This window comes from Argopecten irradians, chromosome 3 (genome assembly GCF_041381155.1).
Source record: "Argopecten irradians isolate NY chromosome 3, Ai_NY, whole genome shotgun sequence".
Lineage (NCBI taxonomy): Eukaryota > Metazoa > Mollusca > Bivalvia > Pectinida > Pectinidae > Argopecten > Argopecten irradians.
Genome location: NC_091136.1, coordinates 44,679,108 through 44,702,206, shown reverse-complemented (window position 1 = coordinate 44,702,206; position 23,099 = coordinate 44,679,108). Strand labels below are relative to the sequence as shown.

Genomic DNA, 23,099 nt, shown 5'->3' with positions numbered 1-23,099 from the left:
CTTTATGTAAGTTATATGAAAATTTATGACTGAAGTCAGTTTTTGATTTAAGTTTGTTTAGAGAAATCGGAGCCAGTACATAATAACAAGAGGCAACCCATGCCAGACATGTAACACTAATCCATATCACGTTGTCAGTAACTTCTGTTCGATTATTTACACTGTTTCTAAGACCATGGAAGTGGTTGTAAAATTCTGTGACTTATAAAGTTATTATGATTATAATGTACATGTATCCTCTTTTAGCTAGTTGGTGTACTTACGTCTAGATTCCTCAGCTATGGCCACCAGGGACACGGCCATGTGTACAGATCCTTTGATAAGGTTTATTTCTGAGTCTATGTTGCACTTGTTTTCACTAACGCTACACAAATATTCCAGGATCTTAGAAGCGACGTTGCGTATGTAAGGCGTGGCACTGTCTCGGTCCAGGTGTTGTATCACTGATGTAAACATCTGAACACATTTCAGTTTCACCTGTAAATAAATCAATGTTCAGAAATCAACAGATAAATTGGACTACATATTGTATATCTCATAATTGGTTTCAATATGGTGAACACAAATCTATCTTATAGTGATTTCAATCATTCTTTTTTTGACACAGAATTACAATTTAGAGAGTCTTCTCAATATGATTATGGTCATGTATTTATAGCTATAATAATTCCACATGATACCCTAGTGTAAAAGTGGAGGTACACATTCACTTTTATTACTATGACACAGACAGCAGTAAGAAGCAAAGAATATAATGGTTACTATTTCCTTATATGACCCATCAAAATGCTAAGTCACTGTTTATCACCAAGGTAACTTTCTCATACCTACCTCATTACTGTCAGAATCCCAAGTATCCTTGAACACCTGTACACACTGGGACTTGAGAGAGGGTATATTGGCAACTTGGTGAGGAGCACATGCTATAAACACAGTGATGGCCCCAAGTAGTGTCACATCTTCCATCCCAGGCTTCTCATCAGCTGTCAGATACATTATACACATGATGAATTGTAGTATTGTAATTGGTACGAGGCTCATAAATCACCAATAATTTGGTCAGTTCATTGACAAGAAACTATATGAAGCTTTGTTGTTAAATTTTGTGTAGCTTGTACAATTAATAACAGCGAAAGGTGAAGAAACATGTAAATGAACTGATGAAAGAAATTGCTTCCATCTATAAATACCTAAACCTGTGTTGATATCTTGCATGACTATAATCATTATAAGAAGTCCAAGTGTCATTCGACATTAAGAACATAGTTATACTTACAGGGTTTTGCATAATGAAGAACAGTGGCTAGAGCACTCTGCAGCAGCTGTATCCAGCTGTCCGACACAGCATCGTCCATGGTCAGCGGTGATGAACATAGTGTTTTCAGGGAGCTAAGACAGGCACTGACCACTACAGGTGACCGCCGCTCGGACGACTTAGCAGACAGCTCTCTTAGTACACCAGTCACCAGATGTAAGACCGTAGGCAAGATAGCAACACTCCCTGTAACCAGAAAGTGTGTCGATTGTTTATTATTACAATAAAACTGGCAAAAGTTTGCATTCCTTACAAGAGGGCTTCATTCAATCCATTGAATCTCGTGAATACAATTTAAGAGAAAGGAACATTTGCAATAATAGAGGTTGTATCCCTACCTTGAGGTGAACAGAGATTTGGCAGTTCTGTAAGGATGAGCACCGTGTTGGCAATGAGCTGACAAGACTCGTCAGACATCTTGGTTAGCCTTGTGGGGACCTGGAAACCTGTGCTAGGAGTGGAAGGGTTGAGGGCAGGGATTTGGCGAGAGATGGCACACAGACAGACCTCGAGGGTGGCGTATACTACAGACTTGCCAGGGACGATATCACCGGTGTCTCCTCCCTCCCCAAACACTTGAGTACTGTCTGTAGTGTCCATAGAGTCGGTACTGCTGGCAGTACTCACTGGGGTCTCAATCTCCTTCTCTGTAACACAAACATATTGTAATGTAGAGCTTCAATGTGAGGACCTTTACTCAGAAATAAATAATCAGTTCTGGCCGTTAAAATATATCTCTATCTGAAATATCTGGTGTTTTGAAGTTATTTTTCAAAGATGTTAATAATGACTGATTGTTAAATACAATTTATAGCCTAGAAAATAATTTATCGAGTTAATAGGATGGTGATAATAGATTTGAACCATTCACTGATCCTCTATACAAACCTTTGAGTTTAATCTTTTCGTTGTCAAGGTTTTCTCTAGCTGCACCAAGAACCTGTTTCACCACCTCAATAGCTAGTAGTTGGGTGTTGATGCTGTCCTTAGTCAACAATGTTCTGTCAAACCAAAATATGTATATAATCATAAAAGGAAATATTTGTGCTTTGAAGAGAAATACATGGTAAGTGCTGTCCGTGATAAAAGATGGTCTATATGGAAAAGATGATGTGAGATCCTAGACAGATGATGGAACCACAGCATGTTATACCTAATATCAAGACCAGGCAAACTGAAGATATCTGATGCAATATATCTTGCTTCATATTTATCTCCCTTAAAGAGCTACAAATGTGGTTATTAGTGAATTATTTTCCTTACCTGTGCATGACATTGAGGAGTTCACGAGACAAAACCTGGTCGTCACCCATGGCCTTGCGAGGCCAGCTGGGGTTAAGCAGGGCATACATGGCCTTTAAACAACTGTTGACCATGTGTTCTGACATGACAATGACATTACTGGACAAGGCTTCCATACAAATACCTACAACAGTCGCAGTGAAAAATCAATGGTAATGGTAAGCACTTACATTGTGAATGACATTTGACAGGTCAGACTTCATCTTAAAAGATTATCAGGGACTGCATGCCTACAGTGTATATGGGTATGATATTGCTGGTCTATTCAATTTTTGAAGCTGTTACATCAAGATTAGGATATTTGAGAATTCAATAAGACTTTTCTATATATATATTTCCTTACCAAGAATGAGATATAATCTGTCTGAATTGATCTGATCTGGGTTCATGTTGGCTGGGGCATTGGCTGGTGCTAGAGAAAGACTTCCGGGCTTCTTCTCATTGGCTGCTTCACTGCCATGGTCTTTTTCTACTTGTAGGAAAGACGATTCGTCCAGCCAGATAGCTAGAGCATGAAGTATGGATGGCCATGACTTTTTGTAGTGAGGTCGAGCGGAGTCCACAGTCTCAGAGTGGTAGAACATACCACCATCTGATGGTAGCTGCCCAGAGTATTCTGAAAAGTAGGTAGAGGATGTCATAATTAGTTCTGTTACAAAGTGGGCAACAAACAATAATAAATTAATAAATAATAATCCTTTGGTGTTACAATAAAACTTGTTCATACCAATGATAACCATCATGTGTGTATGGGTACCGTCGTTTAATATCTATTCACTATTTCATATGGCATAAGAGTTGTCAGTTCTCAGAACTTCTGTTTTCATTACTGTAGCACTTTTCTATATTCAATATTTAGTGAATATCTGAGGGTTACCTGGAGGCAATGATAAGTAGGCGTGATCTTTGAGAGCATTGAACCAGTTCTGACTAAGGGTAGGTAATTCTGGTTGTACGAGGGACAGAAGGCTCTCCCTTGGTCCTTCACCAAAGTCATCCTCCTCATTCTTAGCCTTGGGCTGTACTGTCTTCTCTCGTTCTACAGCCACTATATAAACCTTAGGAAAAAAGAAAGAAAAAACAAAACCATGTAATGTTGTATACACAGCATTTAGGAAATTCAAAAATTTCTTTAATCACTGGTTCATCTAGACTTTTTCACTCCCAGAGGTTATTAAGGCTTCATTCAGTATACCATTTATTGGTAATTTCTACCTGATGAAGAAAACACTCATTGTTATTGCAACATCGTGTTACCTTTTATTCTCAACTACGAGGGACTGAAGGCTCTCCCTTGGTCCTTCACAACTTCTTCAATCTGTTTAATTTCCATTATACAGGAAAAAAGAAAAAGAAAAAACAAAACCATGTAATGTTGTATACACAGCATTTAGGAAATTCAAAAATTTCTTTAATCACTGGTTCATCTAGACTTTTTCACTCCCAGAGATTATTAAGGCTTCATTCAGTATACCATTTATTGGTAATTTCTACCTGATGAAGAAAACACTCATTGTTATTGCAACATCGTGTTACCTTTTATTCTCAACAGAAAAACAACTTCTTCAATCTGTTTAATTTCCATTTACATAACTTCAGTGAATAACTTTGGGAGTCACGTAAAAATGCAATCTCACCTCTGCCCATGCTCGTAATACAGCCAGCTTCTCCATGGTAACAGCACTCTCATTGTACAACATGGACTGGGATTTCCCAGCATTCATTTTGGCTAATGAGGATACCAACAGCTGGTGAACCCTTCGGAGGTCATTAAGGTCACGGGCGACACCACTGCCAATCCATGTACTACACACCTTCAAATGGTAACAAAAAAGATTTGCTTCAAACTGTTATCATAAAATTCTCTCCAATCCAGATGCAAAACAATATTTGATAAATCTATTTGCTAATAGATATGGGGTTCAACTTATAAAGACTTATAAATAATATCAACAATTCACAAATTTGTTCTCTTATTACCAGGATTACTCCTTACACAAGATTATCAGAAGCTAATAAGATTTCAATCGTCTGTCTGCATCAAATTTTGCATATCTTAGTATATTAGTTTGACATAAATCCATATCTCAAACCATATGAATCAGTCAAATTTTACTATCAAACATAGAATTCATTAAACACATTTAAAACCATTCATGTTACAGTATATCTAGTGAGTATTGTCTATTACACTTACATCACAGGCAGCGGCTGTTACATCAGAAGGCGTGTCCTGGGAGAAGGCAGGACGCAAGGCAGCACTCACCTAAAATCATAGACACATGTATAGTATTCCTAAGGATTAACAAAAATTTTACCACTACCAGGTTTAAAAAAAAAAAAAAAAAATAAAAAAATTTCAAGTTGGCACTTTCCACTTTTTGTATTTTTCAAATCTTGTTTCAATTAGAGAAGTTAAAATCCCTTGCAAAAACCTATCTCGCATGAAGGTAGGTAGTTATACTTGTGTATGTATACGAGTGACATGTATGTGAATGAAGAATATGACTGGATTCTGATATGTAGGTACTACATGGTCTTTATATCAGGTTGACAGTGGCCCATACCTGTGCTTGGTACTGCTCCAATATCACATGGCCTGGGAACTCTGGTTCTGGTACAGCAGCAAACCGGGTTATCACATCCTGGTATAGAAACATGGGAAATAATACCTCACTGGATGATCAATATCAGTAATCCAAGTTTATTGGAGATTAATACTCAAAAGTTATGATTCCTTGGATAATAATCTCGGTTTAGAGTACGAAATGAAAGAGTAAATAGCACAAATATTCTTTCACGGAAAACTGAATAATTTTTCCTTTTTTTAAAAGTTTGCTGGCTAAAATTTAATCCAAATGGTTTGCATTGATAACCCTGGTTGAGACAGTATTTACCTGTAATGCTGACAATCCTGCTAGTCTTAACTGGTTACTGTCAGACGTAGCAGCAATGAATGCCATTCTCACCAGCTCCGACAAATGTAACACTAAGAAGTTCACTGAGGATAAAGAAAAAATTGATAATTTATGCTTGAAATTTGAACTTTTTTTTCAATATAGACTTTTTCATACAAGTTCTTCTCATTGAAATTCTTTTACTCACGTTTAAAATATATTAATTTATCAAATATTCCATCAGACAAAATGAAGTCTCTTCCTTTCACACTATTACATTTATCTAATTATCATTCAGCTGTCTAGCTTTTCCGAACAAAGAATTTCCTTACCATTACTGGTTTTAACCTTCAGTTCCCTAGCCTTCTCTAAGTTGTAGTGTGTTTCATTCACTTCACAGGCTATGATAATCTTCCTTAGACAGTCTGTAGCAAACACTCGTGTAGGCCACCTAACAAATTAACATTTCCGCTTTAATTCTTTGTAATATTCATATAACTTATAATTTATGATAGATTTAACATATTAAGTGCATGCCCATAATAACCCGGATTATAGAAATAGATTTAGATCAGGACACAAATAGCTCATTATCAATGAAAATTAACTTTAAGAAAGTGACATTTTCAACAAAAATAAAACGATATTGCAGGAACTTTATGATCTACAGTAGTTACTTATATTCTTTCTTGAACTCAAACACTGAATATTAAAATAAGCTAAGAGTTATACCTTCAATTCCTAATTTTCTCCTACAAACCTAGCAGTAACAACCATCAGAAAACTCTGAACTACAAAGAAACTGATGTAGCTATAGTTACCTAGGAGCAACAGTCGGGTGTGTCACGTCAGCCTCCGCAGCCTTGAACTCAAACTCGGCACCTTCATCTTCATCTTCATCATCCTTATCATCACCTTCCACTACTCCTTCTTGTAAACTACTGGTTGTGTCTGAAACAGTTATAAAGTTATAAACTAAACTAGCAGTATCTGTATAAAGACATACTTCATGATGCTTCTATATTAAACAGGGACATGACTATGATGGGATGGTAGGGGAGAGGATGGAATAAACAGAGGTTACAATATATGTCCTAAAAAAATTTCAATTAGAAGTGATACCCCAATAACAATTCAGATTTCCAATCCATATCAAGCCACAATCAAACTATTATACAATCTCTGTTATCTCATAATAATATAGATCTTGTTCAACTTGATGTTGATTTCAGACGTATTACAGAGACTCGTTAAAACCAGTGACAGATTTGAGAGATGTACCTGTTGATGCTGACAGTACTTCCTTCAGTAACATGAGCCAGCGTGTGAGGTTCCTCGTAGCCAGTGACTGGAGCAGACTGACCAGAGTATCCTGGACATCCGAGATAAGCTTGCCGTCAATTTCCGTGTCCAGCATTCCATACAACTGACCCTCCAGACCATTTTCATTGGCTGAAGCCGCAGGGGTAGGTGTTGAGGATGAGTAGGTTGTGTCATTGACGACCTTGAGAGCCTGTTCGCTGACCTCCTCAGCTTCCCGAGTTACCAGCTGACGTAAACATGCAACAGCCGCTCGTCGCAATAGCAGGTGGGCACTCTTGAGCGTTTCCTGTAAAATGATTGAAATTTTTCCATGATAAACAACAAATCTATGAATATCAAACAGTTGCACAAATCATCAATTATATAATGTTTACAGTTGGCATATTGTGATGCATCCTATTTAAGTTCATATCTTTGTTTTGAAATAAGATATGCATCATATATACCTAAACAGGAATCAATAAAATGAGGATAGAATAGAAGATTGCCAGACAAAGTCTATATAGACACCATCACACAGCCATCATATTGTAGTGGTAACTTACACAGAGATGGGGGACAAGAGAGGTGAGGTTGACGTGGCGTGGAGCAAACATATGGAGCTGTTGTAGACAGGCGATGGCCTCAGCCTGAACCAAGGAGTCCGGATGGTCCTGCATAATGGCACAGCACACCAGGCAGTACAACCGAGCTGTGGCTATAGACCCACTGTTACCTGGAGATCAAACATTGGAACAGTTAGTAACATTATACTGTGACTATAGACCCACTGTTACCTTGGGATCAAACATTGGAACAGTTAGTAACATTATACTGTGGCTATAGACCCACTGTTACCTGGAGATCAAACATTGGAACAGTTAGTAACATTATACTGTGGCTATAGACCCACTGTTACCTGGGGATCAAACATTGGAACAGTTAGTAACATTATACTGTGGCTATAGACCCACTGTTACCTTGGGATCAAACATTGGAACAGTTAGTAACATTATACTGTGGCTATAGACCCACTGTTACCTGGAGATCAAACATTGGAACAGTTACTAACATTATACTGTGACTATAGACCCACTGTTACCTGGAGATCAAACATTGGAACAGTTAGTAACATTATACTGTGGCTATAGACCCATTGTTACCTGGAGATCAAACATTGGAACAGTTAGTAATATTATACTGTGGCTATAGACCCACTGTTACCTTGGGATCAAACATTAGAACAGTTAGTAACATTATACTGTGGCTATAGACCCATTGTTACCTGGAGATCAAACATTGGAACAGTTAGTAACATTATACTGTGGCTATAGACCCACTGTTACCTGGAGATCAAACATTGGAACAGTTAGTAACATTATACTGTGGCTATAGACCCATTGTTACCTGGAGATCAAACATTGGAACAGTTAGTAATATTATACTGTGGCTATAGACCCACTGTTACCTTGGGATCAAACATTAGAACAGTTAGTAACATTATACTGTGGCTATAGACCCACTGTTACCTTGGGATCAAACATTGGAACAGTTAGTAACATTATACTGTTGCTATAGACCCACTGTTACCTGGAGATCAAACATTGGAACAGTTAGTAACATTATACTGTGGCTATAGACCCATTGTTACCTGGAGATCAAACATTGGAACAGTTAGTAACATTATACTGTGGCTATAGACCCATTGTTACCTTGGGATCAAACATTAGAACAGTTAGTAACATTATACTGTGACTATAGACCCACTGTTACCTGGAGATCAAACATTGGAACAGTTAGTAACATTATACTGTGGCTATAGACCCACTGTTACCTGGAGATCAAACATTGGAACAGTTAGTAACATTATACTGTGGCTATAGACCCATTGTTACCTGGAGATCAAACATTGGAACAGTTAGTAATATTATACTGTGGCTATAGACCCATTGTTACCTGGAGATCAAACATTAGAACAGTTAGTACATTATACTGTGACTATAGACCCACTGTTACCTGGAGATCAAACATTGGAACAGTTAGTAACATTATACTGTGGCTATAGACCCACTGTTACCTGGAGATCAAACATTGGAACAGTTAGTAACATTATACTGTGGCTATAGACCCATTGTTACCTGGAGATCAAACATTGGAACAGTTAGTAATATTATACTGTGGCTATAGACCCACTGTTACCTTGGGATCAAACATTAGAACAGTTAGTAACATTATACTGTGGCTATAGACCCACTGTTACCTTGGGATCAAACATTGGAACAGTTAGTAACATTATACTGTGGCTATAGACCCACTGTTACCTGGAGATCAAACATTGGAACAGTTAGTAACATTATACTGTGACTATAGACCCACTGTTACCTGGAGATCAAACATTGGAACAGTTAGTAATATTATACTGTGGCTATAGACCCACTGTTACCTTGGGATCAAACATTGGAACAGTTAGTAATATTATACTGTGACTATAGACCCACTGTTACCTGGAGATCAAACATTGGAACAGTTAGTAACATTATACTGTGGCTATAGACCCACTGTTACCTGGAGATCAAACATTGGAACGGTTAGTAACATTATACTGTGGCTATAGACCCACTGTTACCTTGGGATCAAACATTGGAACAGTAAGTAACATTATACTGTGACTATAGACCCACTGTTACCTGGAGATCAAACATTGGAACAGTTAGTACATTATACTGTGACTATAGACCCACTGTTACCTGGGGATCAAACATTGGAACAGTTAGTAACATTATACTGTGGCTATAGACCCACTGTTACCTGGAGATCAAACATTGGAACAGTTAGTAACATTATACTGTGGCTATAGACCCACTGTTACCTTGGGATCAAACATTGGAACAGTTAGTAACATTATACTGTGGCTATAGACCCACTGTTACCTGGGGATCAAACATTGGAACAGTTAGTAACATTATACTGTGGCTATAGACCCACTGTTACCTGGAGATCAAACATTGGAACAGTTAGTAACATTATACTGTGGCTATAGACCCACTGTTACCTGGAGATCAAACATTGGAACAGTTAGTAACATTATACTGTGGCTATAGACCCACTGTTACCTGGAGATCAAACATTGGAACAGTTAGTAACATTATACTGTGGCTATAGACCCACTGTTACCTGGGGATCAAACATTAGAACAGTTAGTAACATTTTACTGTCACTAAATATCCACTATGCTTGTTCTTACACTTTCACAAGCAAAAGGACACTTATGTAAGATTAATATTTTCTCCCATACTTGACAAGGTTATCCTGCGGTTGCTAGGGAAAAGAGATCTCTGTCTTTAACCGGGGTAGGAAAAAGACCGCTCACACGCGCTTGACAGTGACATCATAAATACATGCGGCGGCCATTTTTACACATTGATGTTCATATCAAACTCAGTTTTCACCATTTCTTGTTAATGTATAAGCCTCGGGTTGACTGGCCAAAATCTTTCGCTCCAGTTGAGATATCCCTGTCAACTTGACAGACCCATGTTTTTTGTGTTTACCTTGCAGCTCTGGTCCTATAGAGGTGATGAGAGCTGACAGACATTTGCCAAGACACTGATGGACATCGACTGTGGAGGGAGGCACAGACAACAGCAGCTGTAACACTAGTGACAGCGTAGGCTCCACGTAGCTACGGAACATTGGTCCACCAGAATCTGCTATCAGCGCCAACGCATGTAGTGCCCACACCTATATTACAGTTAAAGCATTTAAACTGATGTTCATATTTAAATATACCAGTACCTTCACTTACATTACAACAGCAGCATTTGAGTAAAATTCTAAAGCTGTTTACCAAGAAATATTAAGGCCATAATTCATCACAACTGGAAAACAAAATTAAGCAAGTAGAATTCTGCTTTCTTACTCATAAAGTATTGACCTAAACATACCAAGAGATTCTTTTACAAGAAAGCTCACTGTAGATTTAAGATGTAGACTAATAATCTATATATACAGTCGAGAGTAGTACCTACCTGTACTACTGGGGAATTAAAGTCCTGAGCTAAAGCCAACAGGATACTGACACTGGTGTTAAGGTGCTGACCTGTCCCCATACCTCCCACGTATCTATGGAGACAGCCTAGGGCCAGCGAGTGCCCAGTTCTGCTCACCACATCTCGGGCAGACTTTAAACTGAAACAAAATAAATTCATTATGACTTCTATAATCACAACTGAAAATGTTTGCAAATATATGTATATATTCATTGTATGTAGTTCCTTGGTACAAATGTCCAACAGTATCGTACAGAATTAGCTTACCTGTTAAAACTGTACTGGGCCATGTCGGCAATGAAGCGACTATCCCCCACCACTTGTGCCATGCGACCTAGAGCCTCACCAGCTGCACACCTTAGGATAGGATTGGTACTGCTCAGGGCTCCCTGTAACACATAAGGGACATTACTCGTACAATGGACTTATCTCCGACATAACTCATACAAGGGACATAACTCATACAAGAGATGCAACTTATACAAGGGAGATAATTGTATATATCACGTAGTTTACATACAATAGTAAACAATGATCAAAATCAATAATAAAATCATTACTGAAGTTTTACATAAGGCCGTTATCTCAATACTAAAAGGTATAAACTTACCATAATAAGATTAAATGCTGCTTTCTTCACCTCATCTGGTCCCATACTTGACTTGGTATCAGACAGGCTCTGAGGAAATAAATCTCCCATATCAAATAATATCCTGCATTAGTATTAATCTAATACCAATATCTGAATATGTATAATAATATCATCAATGCTTAACAAGTAATCATTCAACATTTGTTTCTTGGATCCTTTAATAGGAAACATGAGGTATGAAGATATGAAATTTATTTGTCGCAAAATTTTTTTAGATTACAGTATATTCTTATCTTAATACACACTCGAAACTATAGATTTTCCCTTATTGTAAAGATTAAGTCTACATATTATATCATGGCTATACCAGGAAATGTTGGATTAAGGTTAGATGTAACACTTATTATCGCTTTATTATCACTACATTAGGAGTGAGGAGAAGTTACCTTGAGAGCACAGAGAACTGCGGTAAAGATGTTCATCTGTACGGCCTGCTGACGGGACGCCTTGGCCTGCTTTATACACTCATTAAAATGCTGCAGCATTTGGTACCGGTGTTTGTTAGCTACCCGAGGGAACACAAGCCCATAGAGCTTTACTGAGCTGTCAATCACTGCCACGCCCAGAGGAAGAGGACCAGGGATGGGTTCACTCTGTAAACATTATCATATAATATATAATAAGTATGAACCAATGTACAATACAAAATAAGGATGAACATTTTCAAAATATTTTAAATATTCACAAAGAATTCATTATCACATATTCAACCTATTTTCTAAAGCCTGAAAACTTGTCTTTTTTTTCCTTTCCAAGAGTAATGTTTGAGTTTAAAACATGCTATGGGAGATACCACTTACAGGTGGGTAGCGTGCGTACAGTGACTGGGTGTCGTGTTCCAGGGCACCTGATCCCGAGGCACTGTTAGGCTGCAACTGTAAAACAAAACATGATGTGTACTTATATCTTCACTTGATGTCAACTTAGCTATTAAAATGTAAATAAAACACAAATGGACACTTTTTCTCCAAGAATATAATTAACTTTCTTATTAAATCAAGATGAATGCTTCAACATCTAAGAATTTTACACAGTGGATGAAGCCATGAACATTTTAAGCAAGTAAAAAGCAAATCAATATTGATGGGTTGGTGAGGATATTCTTATTTATAACAATGACTTTCCTTGATATAGGTATTTGTGTTCAGATGTTTTTATTTCACAGAATTCGTGGTCACATACTGTGGTCAAAACAAAAGTTAGGAATATGATCCTGGATGGAACTTCACAGACCCAAAAAGGTGGGGGATCAATTAATGTCTCATGTGATATTCTGTATGGTATAGAAAAGCAGCAAGACAGGGGCAATGGCACAACAATCACTTCAAAAATGCAGTTAGTTTGTCAAGGAGGCCTGTTGCATTCCAATGTGACATCAATATGGAGATGTTTTTTGTAAAATGATGGGACAACCTGAAATTATTGTGAATATGATCAAGTCATGCAAAACCTGGGATCAAAAATGGAAGATGACAAAATGTTTGGAGACAAGTCTAGTTGTTATGGTGTATGTGTGTATGCCTTTGTTGATCCATCATTAAGACAATCCATTTAATGCTGTGAACACTTTCTATCTCACTTTCATGCAAAGCCAGAGAGTAGGAGAGGAAACTGTTAGAGAGTATATAGAGGAAAATTTACAGTCTCATGACTAAACCCTCTCACAGACCCACAGAGATGGAGTAGGTAGAAAACAAAAGTGAAATTTATCAAAGACAGAAAAATGTTATGTTTGTCAAGTGTCAGCATCACGAATTGTTCCAAAATTCTACAAAGCAAATGATTCTACTAAACTGACCATAAAACCTGTCACTTCTAATTGTACGCAACTCTTTGGATTTATCAAATTTCCTATACATGTTGTATTGCAATATCATTGAAGTTTTTTGCCTCTTTAAAATAAAAATTAATGCTAACAGAAACCTTAATTATTTTAGCTATACTTATCTGCTTTGTTCTTCAAGCAATATAGGATGCTTTATAGGTCACTAAGCCTAAATGATGAATTTCATATTAAAGAACCTATTACTGTTTTCTGTATTTAAGATATTGATTTACAACAACATAGTTTTCTAAGTGAATATATCAGTCCCTCAGTCATAAGTTCCTGAGGCAAGATTCATTAATCCACTTGTCATGAAGTCAGATGATCTTAATATCTTTAACTGAAAAAATTGTTATCAACATAGTATTCTTTGTTCATTTTGAGTCTGCCCATTTAATCTAAAGACATTGTTACCATCTAAAAGCATACATGCCATATTCGCACACTAACAGTATATAAGCCTTGATTACATATGAACATTGAGTTTAACAACATGTTGAGATATTCTTTTCATCTTAATATTGAAATGTAAATGATAGTGTTAGAACTCTTTCCTTTGACACATGTTAGGCAGACATAAAACTGATGGCATTCCTCACACAGGATCATCCTGATCAGGAAAGAGACGTGGCAAAATGGTTTATTGGTCACCATGCAGTTTTGTAGAACTATGATCTATAAGAAAACATTATTATATAACAATATAAAAAAAAACTTTTTGCATTCCCGAGTCAAAAACCAAGATGTCTATCCGTTGTCATGGTTACCCAATATACTTACAAATTCTTTATCCACTTTACGATTGGGTTCAAACTAAAATTATAACAGTTTACTGAGTATATTGGAACAAAGGTGAAGAAATGAGACTGCAAATTTTTCTCAGCTTTGTTAACAAACAATTTTCAACACAGGCTAACATATTATAATGATGAAATTGAATGAAAGCTAGTTCTGTGCAATTCTTGCAAACACCACAATAAGATTGAAAATGTATTAATGTGTATTAAATGTAAACGGAAATATATAGTGTATATGGAAATAATCTGCCAAGCATGTAATCTATTATTCTTATATTATTGTAGGTATGATCAATTCAAAGATACATCATCAAATGTGTACAGACAAGATTTTCAAGTAAGTTGATGTGTCATTTGCAACTTGAGTTATTACACACAAATGAAATTTCTATTTTTAGTAACAGTGAATGTGACCTTTGTGCTTTGGATCTCATTAGGAACGAAGATGTGTGCAGAGTTTGACTTTGATCGGCCATATTATGGCATGGAAACCTGTGCTGACAACAGCACACCTACATATACTGTTATGTTGTCTGATTTTTGCAAATGACAAACAAATAAATATGACAGTTGGCCACATAAATATCCTTGAAGATATGTTGATGTTCATGACTTAATACTGTCATATCTTACAGCTAATTATACATTATCCATAGTATACTACAAGCAATAGCATGTGTGTGCCCTGGTAATGGATATAATGGGTCCTAGTGGTGACATTATGGCCAGACCTACCTGGTCCTCTATGGCCTTGTGGTCAGTCTCCTGTAGCCAGGACCCTAGGATAACACTATCATCCACGTGACACATTGACCGCAGCAGTGACGTTGTGGTGTTGGCTGGGTTGTCTGTCAATGTGAACTCCGCTACCAATTCCCTTAGTAACATGGTGTAGGTTCCTGAATGTGGAAAATGATAGTCAAACATTTTATAACATCATGACAAGATCCTTAAGCCCCACAGGTACTAATTAAGTAAAGCCTGCCTTACTAATCATCACTATAAAGAAATCCTGTATCTGATATATAATTCACAATGTATTTCTGACCATGGAAGGCTTTAATAAAATGTCAATAACTACCTACAGGTTCTATGCAAGAAGATAGAATTAGAACTGTAAGTTGCTTATTAATAACAAGATAAAAGACGGTTTGATAAATAACCTAAAGACAAGGTTCAAAAGGGGTATACACATGATATTTACTGATGGCAGAAAAATACTATCATCTTTTAGCAGAGACAAACTCTGTACCTTCAAATGATTCTGGAGGTAAAAGACAAAGGACATCATACAGCCGTAGTCGGACCATGGCTGCACTGGCCTTCAACTGTGAGCCATAATGTTTGATCACGCCAGGCAAACTAGTAACAGAGAGAACAGTGTCATCACAATCAATACATATTATGTACTATAATCAATAAATATTTACACACTCACAAAACACATTGGAAGGAAAATTTGATATACTGTATAAACAAAATAAACAAAAGTACCATACAATACATGTTTTACTATTTTCAATTTTTGTTCTCAAATTTAAATGATATCAAAAAATCATTTTAATGAAATTTTTCGTAACAATTTTTTTTTTTTTTTTTTTTAATTTGAGGAAAACTGTGTTCAGTAGAACACTGTAACAGACATGCTACACTGGTTAAATAATTATGCAAGTGTTGCTGGAGGCACAGTGTTAATTATTGACAGGTGATCAAAGCCTGTCTGCGTCAATAATTTATTCACTGTATGAGAACTTACTGTGAAAACATGAGCAGAGCACATTCCAGGGGCGCCAACAGTCTGCGGATAACATCCTCTGTAACTAGCTCACGGCAATGCTGTAGGAAACTATACATGGCTGAAGTGCAGAAATTCATTCAATTACTCTCCACTGCTAGACCTTTTTTTTTGTCACAATATATTGCTGATGCTGGTTTGACATCCATTTCATATTAATGGTTATTATCACTTTACAAGGGCATATCACTTATTAGGCATAACTGATGAAAGTTAGCCAACACCTTATCATGCTAAATGCAAGCTATTGATTATTAGAAACTTGACACACTACTTCATGTACCTTGTATGTTTTTACATTCTCATTAAATAACATAGCTGGTACTGGTTTGACATACAATTTTTTCAACGATACTCAGCAATTTACAAGGTCATATCACTATGTACAAACGGCAAAAATATTAAGCAGAGTGCAATTATTTAAACATTGGAAGCATCATTTGGCGAATACATACTTAGATATTACGAAATTGATTTTTGAAAATTTAGTTTTATTGTTTTGGATTAAGCTGCCATTAAAATTTAAGATAGATGTACAGTATAACTCGTCAAAACTGGCCCTTGTCTTTCACGCTTACAGAACACTGACAGTAGTCGGTGGGACTAAGTTTAGTAATAAGCACAGTTATGTAGGCAATAAACCAATGACTGACTAACTTATAACTAGCACTTGTCTTACTCCAAACCCTATGTATTCTGGCATATTTATATGGTATTTTCCTTTGTAATTTATAGTAATCAAAACCTGTAAAATCTGGTTATACTGACCAATTATGCTGGTCCTGATCACTTATGATTTTGACAAGTTACACTGTATAATGGTGCAGTTTGCAGGTCTTACCTCCGAGGGCCCCAGCACGAGCCTCCAAAGTGACCTGCCAGGTGAAGGCGTCTCCTCGAATCTTTTCTGCCTCTAGTTCCTTTGTGGATCGTGGAAATGCATTTCTCCATAGTAACAGCATACGGGGTAGGTGGTTTCTTACCACAGGGGGTCCTGAGGGGAGAAAGAATATTATAAATACCCCCGGTATTATTACTGTAACAATGGGAGGGGCGAGGGGCAAAATAATACACCGTAATTACACCAAAAAAGGATAGCAATTTTAAGGGCAAAATCTCAATTCATATTGATTTGATATATGAACATCTTTAGATACCTGGGTATTCACGATAAACAAGTTATAATTAGGTAATTATAGAATCTTTAGCATCAGTGTTTACTAAAAATTGAACTGTGTTTTCAAGTCTGAAATGATTTTTATATATTTAAGTGATTCCAGACATTGATGTCCTCACCAACCTTGTGATGTAATTCAGTGCAGAAGGGTGGTCTTGATTATTAGAAAAATATCTAATAACTTATTTATGTATAGATTCAAAGGACAAAGATAGCAACTCTTTAGTTTAAACTTGCACTGGCAGTGTCATAATAATTGAATATTAAAGCATATCTTTTACAACATCCAAATTAGTCAACTACAAATATTCAAGATTTAGATGATGACAGACTCTCAAGTAGCACTTCTTATACCTTAAATAAATAAAGAAGTAATTCGCTAACATAAAATAAATAAATAAGTGTTCAAATCCTTAAAGATTTGATCAATATGCAGGAAGATCAATCTTTAAAGCTGTGAAGATTTTATTGTGAAAATTAAACAAATTTATTGATCACTAATTGGACTTTACTACTGGATCCGAACCATCAGATAAAATGTTGCTGTGGTGTTTAATGCGAGGATGATGTAGATGTACCTAGTGTCATGAGAGATCCAAGGAGGAGCCAACCAGACTGAGTTCTCTGTAAGGACAGACGACTGTTCTGTGATGCTGTTCGCAATAACTCCTCGGCGATGCTGAACAAGTGCTGAAAACCAGTGAATAAAATCAATAAACACTTTAATAAAATGTGAAGCTGCTTTAATCACTAAATTAGCTGCATGTTTTTGATTGACAAGAGTGAATTAACGTAACAGGCCATTATAATTTTTAATAGTATAAAAAAACCCTGAGAGAAAATCAATTTGTCGAAGAGGTAATAATCAAATGTACTTTTTGGAAACTCAGAAACAGGTATTTCTAAAAGTTTATGAATTGGCAGGAATGAGTAATTGGCAGGAATGAGTTGCATATACAGTAAGTACAGTGAAACCTGCCTAAACAACCACCTCTGTATAAAGACTTCCTGTTCAATAAGGATACTGTCACAGGGTCCCAAATGGTCAATTGCAACACAATTTGTCAGGTGTGGTGTATAAAGACCACTTGACTATCAAGACCAGATTTTCCTTGTCCCTTGTGCGGACATTATAGACAGGTCTGACCTACGGTAATAATCTCAATATCATACTTGTATTTGATTTCCCTGTATCTTACCTTGCCTTTGCCATGGGGGATACCCAGTGGACACTGGTACACCCTCCCTAACAAGGCAGCTAGAGCACTACTATAGCCAGATACAGCCTCCGGAGACGACTTGAGTTTCTCCATGCGTTCCACACAGCGGTCCAATAGGGGCGTTAGCTGTGAGGGGAGAGCTACTGAGATACTGCCCAGACACCAGGAGGCTGCCAGACGGGCCGCATGGCAGGGGTGGATCAGCACAGATACCACTGGCTCTATTATACCTGTACATCACAACAATACATGTTTAAAGCTCAAGTTCCAAAATCAGGACAAATATATTTATTATACCACTATTGATATCTTCAGACAGAAATTCCAAAATGGAAGATCCACTTCTCAAAAATAGTTTAAATGGAGAAATTTACAATGCACCATCTCAGGGACTAAGATCAAATCACAGTTACAGAAGATTTGTTAACAATGATTGTAATTTATAGCAGCCTAGCTTGTAAATGGACCAAAGATATGATCATTGGTAGAAATAAGACATAAGAGATAATATTTAATAATTCGTTTTGGCCATTAAAATTATTAAATCCTCTTGGAAAGGCAATGCATATACCAGAAGCCTAACAAACAGCCTTAAGTTTATGCAGAGTAACTCTGTATTTACCCGTCGCAGGTTCTGACACCAGGGGACTTGCCGAGGTTCCCAGTCTCAGCACCAGACTGCCGAGCTCGTGTAAAGCACACACAAGTACATGTTGACTACCCATCACATCCCAGTTCTGAGACTTCCCATCCACACTGTCAGCCACTGCCTCTCCTGTAATTAGAGATAGCCATGAAACAAGTCACAAATATAGATATCAATTAGTACAAGTACTCATTAGTATTCATCTATCACAGCAATAAGATATTGAACTTATTACATACATTGTATAACATTTTACTTGTTACCAAGAAATATACATTGGCATAAATACATATATTAATCTTTTATGTATAGTAAATCAGTACCTTTTGTTTTTAATTGATCATTATAGTATATGTCAAATAGAAATGAAATCTTATTTTTTCCTTTCAAGCTAATTGACCAGGATTACCGGGTAAGGGCCAATAAAATCACTTCATTATAAATAGTTTGTTACGGTATATACACATATTACATATAGATATCTTTATAGGAACCTTGATGGGGAATGAATATTACTATGTACAATACAACAATGAATTTGTTGTAAACATGTTCTTTATGCACATGTTTAATTGCAAATAGTTTGACAACAGAATTCTATCTATGGGATTAGCTGTCAAAGTGATTTATGTATGTAACTACCTGCTGCGTTCATCTGTTTGACAATGATCTGACATATCTCCTTAGCAGCTGCTATTTGGGCCTTTTCACCGAGCAGCCCTCCTATAGAGGATCTGATGATGAAGAGGACGCATTTCCTAGCATACACAGCATCGACATGTGTCGGTGTAGATTTGGGACTAGCCACAAGGTCAAGGACATGGTTCAGGAACATAGAAATATTTCTCTCCAGCCATAATCCTCCCATACACTTCACAAACTCAATGTATGCCTGAAAAATGTAGGATATAATGATATGTATTTCTGGTGAAACAGTGAGTAATAAACAAATGCTCTTGATAAATCTAATACAACAATGCTCATTAACATATTCACATATTTACATGGACTTTTTCAGTATTCAAAGTAAGATTATTCAAGGATAGTTAAAACACGTAGACAAGCCCCTCCAATTGTATCTATAAATTCTACTTTAAATTTGGATGTTCCTTATCACATAAATCTACCGTCAGATGTACATATCTAGTATGAGTTAATCATTAAAAAGATACCTGAGAATATGAACACTTACATGAGTGACACCAACACGAATCTCTCTATTGATAGCACCACTGCCTTTGATCATCTCCCCTGCTGTGGAGCTCTTTAGGAAGCCAAAACCGCCCTTAATGAAGCCAGATGCCAATAGGTTCAATACTTCCTCAAGTTTTGGTTGTTTGTTTTTTCCTGGAAGTAAAAACCAGTAAACAAAGGGATACTAAGAGATGTGGTATTTTCAATATAGCTAAAGAGAATCATTTCTATGCCAGTAGATGTGTTATAGTGCATACCAATATAATTTGATAATCATGAAGAATAACAAAATGCCTCTGTAATATATACAATAATTAAGAGTGATCTAAAAACACTTCACTAGCAGCAGTTTTAAGTTGTTAAAACACCTATATTCTTATCAACACCTCCCCCCCATTTTTCTTCTGATTTTGATTTATTGTGATTATTACTGTACTTAAAATCAATGAACTTGTGAATTTAAAACAGGATCTGAATAAAATGAAAGAGACAACATCAAAGCTCCTAATTTAAAAGGTTATTGGTGTATGGGTTTTGATGACATATATAACCAGATTTTGGCATCATCTCATAACAGATTGTTTAGATCTTGGCAGCATTACATAAAGATATTTATGCTATAGCCTTCTCACCAGTAATGCTTATATATATAAAGCAAACAGAAAATGGAGACGACTATCAAAACTAAAAGTCAAGAAAGGATCAAATAAAATGCACGGACTAGATTTTATCTTGAAAACCATTTTAAGAAATTTGTTGATTTTGATAAAGAAAGAAACTAACAATGTACATGTGAGTATTTCTGAACTGAGTCACTTAATTTGCATCTATTAAGTATGATATATATAAGATGCTGAAATCTTTATCTAAGGGGTGCGACTCTATTTCACTGTAATGTGACAAAACAACAACCAAGGTTATTATTATAACAAGTTTTAGGGACTTGACCCCGATCAAAATCACCTACTCTTAGTACATATTAAAATGTCTTGCTCTGGTGAATCACAAAGACCAAAGGATTTATTTTATTTACGAGTACATGAAGCATAAATATTTTAAACAAGATACAAGATAATATCCTAGACATTGTCATGAATGTCGTAAGACAAGTGCAATGACACGAAATGTATTGTAACAGGTTGTTAGAAGATAGCATTTTCAGTGTATTTAATTGTTTAGTTTAGGTGGGATACATAAAAACTTACGGTAATATGAAATTTCTTAAAACTTATTAAAATAATTTGATGCACATGAGCTCTATTAGAAGCATAACAAATTATTTAACATGCTTCATAAATTTCATATTACAGAGCAACTCAAGTAAAATTATCTATTTCTGCCATAAACTATAGAAATAAAACCACAGAACATTCTTTGAGAGCTTCATAAACCAATCTTGTTTAAGAATATATACATTAAAATCAAACTTTATCCATGTTACTAACCAACATATCAGAATTAGTGTTTATTAATGTTTATAGTTTTCCAACGATAGCTTGACTGCCAGCTTTTTTAATTGGCTGCCATGGGTAATTACTGTTGGTCTTTAATATTCGAGCACCGACATTTAATCATCAGCTTCTGCACATGCCAAAGGACATTTAAAATTTTGTAGCCAACATCAACATTAATGATGCTAAGGTACAGTACCAGTAGCTGGAACCCAGACAATTCCACATTGTAATAGGTTGCTGTATTGATCGTAACAGAGCTGACCCCTACAGCTATATTATCTAACGTCAAGGCCGTCAGTCACATCATATAACTATCATAAATGTCTTATTTAATCCTTGTCAGTTACACGAAAACAAACATAATTGCATTGTTTATTCACTTAATTGAGAAAACGAGGAAAATGAGAACAAGTTTTAGATGTAAAACATGACAGAGTGCTGTTTACATGTTGAGGAGGCTGAAATTGACCACATAACACTCTATCATTACAGTAATAGAGGAATGACTCAGTGCTGTATAATGATATCAGATCTTAACTTTGACTTTAAGTAAGTCTGAAATGCAGGCTTTAAGAATGAAAGGCAATTTTATCACAAAGAAATTAATGTTTTCACCAAAATTTGAGTTGTCAAAATACAGCTTCTTCACATTTTTACAAAACACGAACATTGATCCCAAACCCTATTGATCCTCCTACAAACAAGCCAGTGTGACATCATTTAATCTTTCTCAAGTTCATTCTTCAATTTCTGTGACAGTGCCTTCAGTTTGTTAATAGATATATATATTCTAGTATTGTGCAGCAGTTCATTGACAATGTAATATAATTACACAGCAGAAAGGGCTGTCGATGTACAGGCCCATATAAAGTACCTCCTAGAGGACAACTTTGTCAATAGCACTGCCACCATTATAATCCTTAATTCATTTGGGGATCATTAAGACACCAATTTAAAGACTTTCAATTGTTTATCATAATTATGTTTCTTCATTTACCACCATGAAGGAAAAAGATAATTGCCTTTTAAAAAAAATAGTTTGCTTGAATAATTGATGGTTTGCAAATAAAGTCTTGCAAACATGCAATCAATTCCAGCACAGGATGAGGGATATTCTAGTCAAGCCGTGTTTCCAAAGTCTCAGCGGTACCTTTAAAACACTTCAGAGTTAGCAAGGAACCATTAAAATAGTTTCATAGAACTATATCTATCTGTAAATGTCTCCATATGAAATCTGGATAAGATGGGATGGTGAACACTCCATTTGTTTTGGTAAAACTATATGCCCAACCCCATTTCATGGCAGGGGCATTAACTCTTAGTATCTCACATTCATTTCTTCTTTTATTTATCACATAATGTGCCTGGTATTAAGTGTTTTTGCCCATGTAATATTTTTGCACAAGACACTAGTGTAATACAACCTAAAGCGCTTTTCACTAGCTGGAAATTCAATGTGACATCAACAATAATT

General features: G+C 36.2%; 1 protein-coding gene across 5 annotated transcripts in view; it reads right to left on the bottom strand.

Annotated features, from left to right (window-relative positions):
- Positions 1-23,099, bottom strand: part of LOC138318744 (HEAT repeat-containing protein 5B-like) — a 62,570-nt gene that overhangs the window by 4,917 nt on the left and 34,554 nt on the right. For 4 of the 5 annotated variants that reach the window (XM_069261403.1, XM_069261400.1, XM_069261401.1 and 1 more), the window contains exons 7-38: positions 20,170-20,324; positions 19,620-19,869; positions 18,954-19,106; positions 18,311-18,561; positions 17,690-17,801; positions 16,776-16,928; positions 15,896-15,995; positions 15,392-15,501; positions 14,875-15,038; positions 14,123-14,155; positions 12,318-12,392; positions 11,904-12,110; positions 11,476-11,544; positions 11,133-11,254; positions 10,845-11,004; positions 10,368-10,557; positions 7,383-7,552; positions 6,796-7,123; positions 6,336-6,465; positions 5,847-5,965; positions 5,515-5,618; positions 5,185-5,262; positions 4,815-4,883; positions 4,255-4,431; positions 3,495-3,675; positions 2,961-3,233; positions 2,579-2,741; positions 2,204-2,316; positions 1,654-1,962; positions 1,277-1,501; positions 832-983; positions 264-477 (exon numbers count right to left, since the gene is read on the bottom strand). In XM_069261403.1, coding sequence (XP_069117504.1) covers positions 264-477; positions 832-983; positions 1,277-1,501; positions 1,654-1,962; positions 2,204-2,316; positions 2,579-2,741; positions 2,961-3,233; positions 3,495-3,675; positions 4,255-4,431; positions 4,815-4,883; positions 5,185-5,262; positions 5,515-5,618; positions 5,847-5,965; positions 6,336-6,465; positions 6,796-7,123; positions 7,383-7,552; positions 10,368-10,557; positions 10,845-11,004; positions 11,133-11,254; positions 11,476-11,544; positions 11,904-12,110; positions 12,318-12,392; positions 14,123-14,155; positions 14,875-15,038; positions 15,392-15,501; positions 15,896-15,995; positions 16,776-16,928; positions 17,690-17,801; positions 18,311-18,561; positions 18,954-19,106; positions 19,620-19,869; positions 20,170-20,324 — 5,109 coding nt within the window. The remainder of the gene's footprint in view (positions 1-263; positions 478-831; positions 984-1,276; positions 1,502-1,653; positions 1,963-2,203; positions 2,317-2,578; positions 2,742-2,960; positions 3,234-3,494; positions 3,676-4,254; positions 4,432-4,814; positions 4,884-5,184; positions 5,263-5,514; positions 5,619-5,846; positions 5,966-6,335; positions 6,466-6,795; positions 7,124-7,382; positions 7,553-10,367; positions 10,558-10,844; positions 11,005-11,132; positions 11,255-11,475; positions 11,545-11,903; positions 12,111-12,317; positions 12,393-14,122; positions 14,156-14,874; positions 15,039-15,391; positions 15,502-15,895; positions 15,996-16,775; positions 16,929-17,689; positions 17,802-18,310; positions 18,562-18,953; positions 19,107-19,619; positions 19,870-20,169; positions 20,325-23,099) is intronic. The other variant, XM_069261402.1, reaches the window with a different exon arrangement.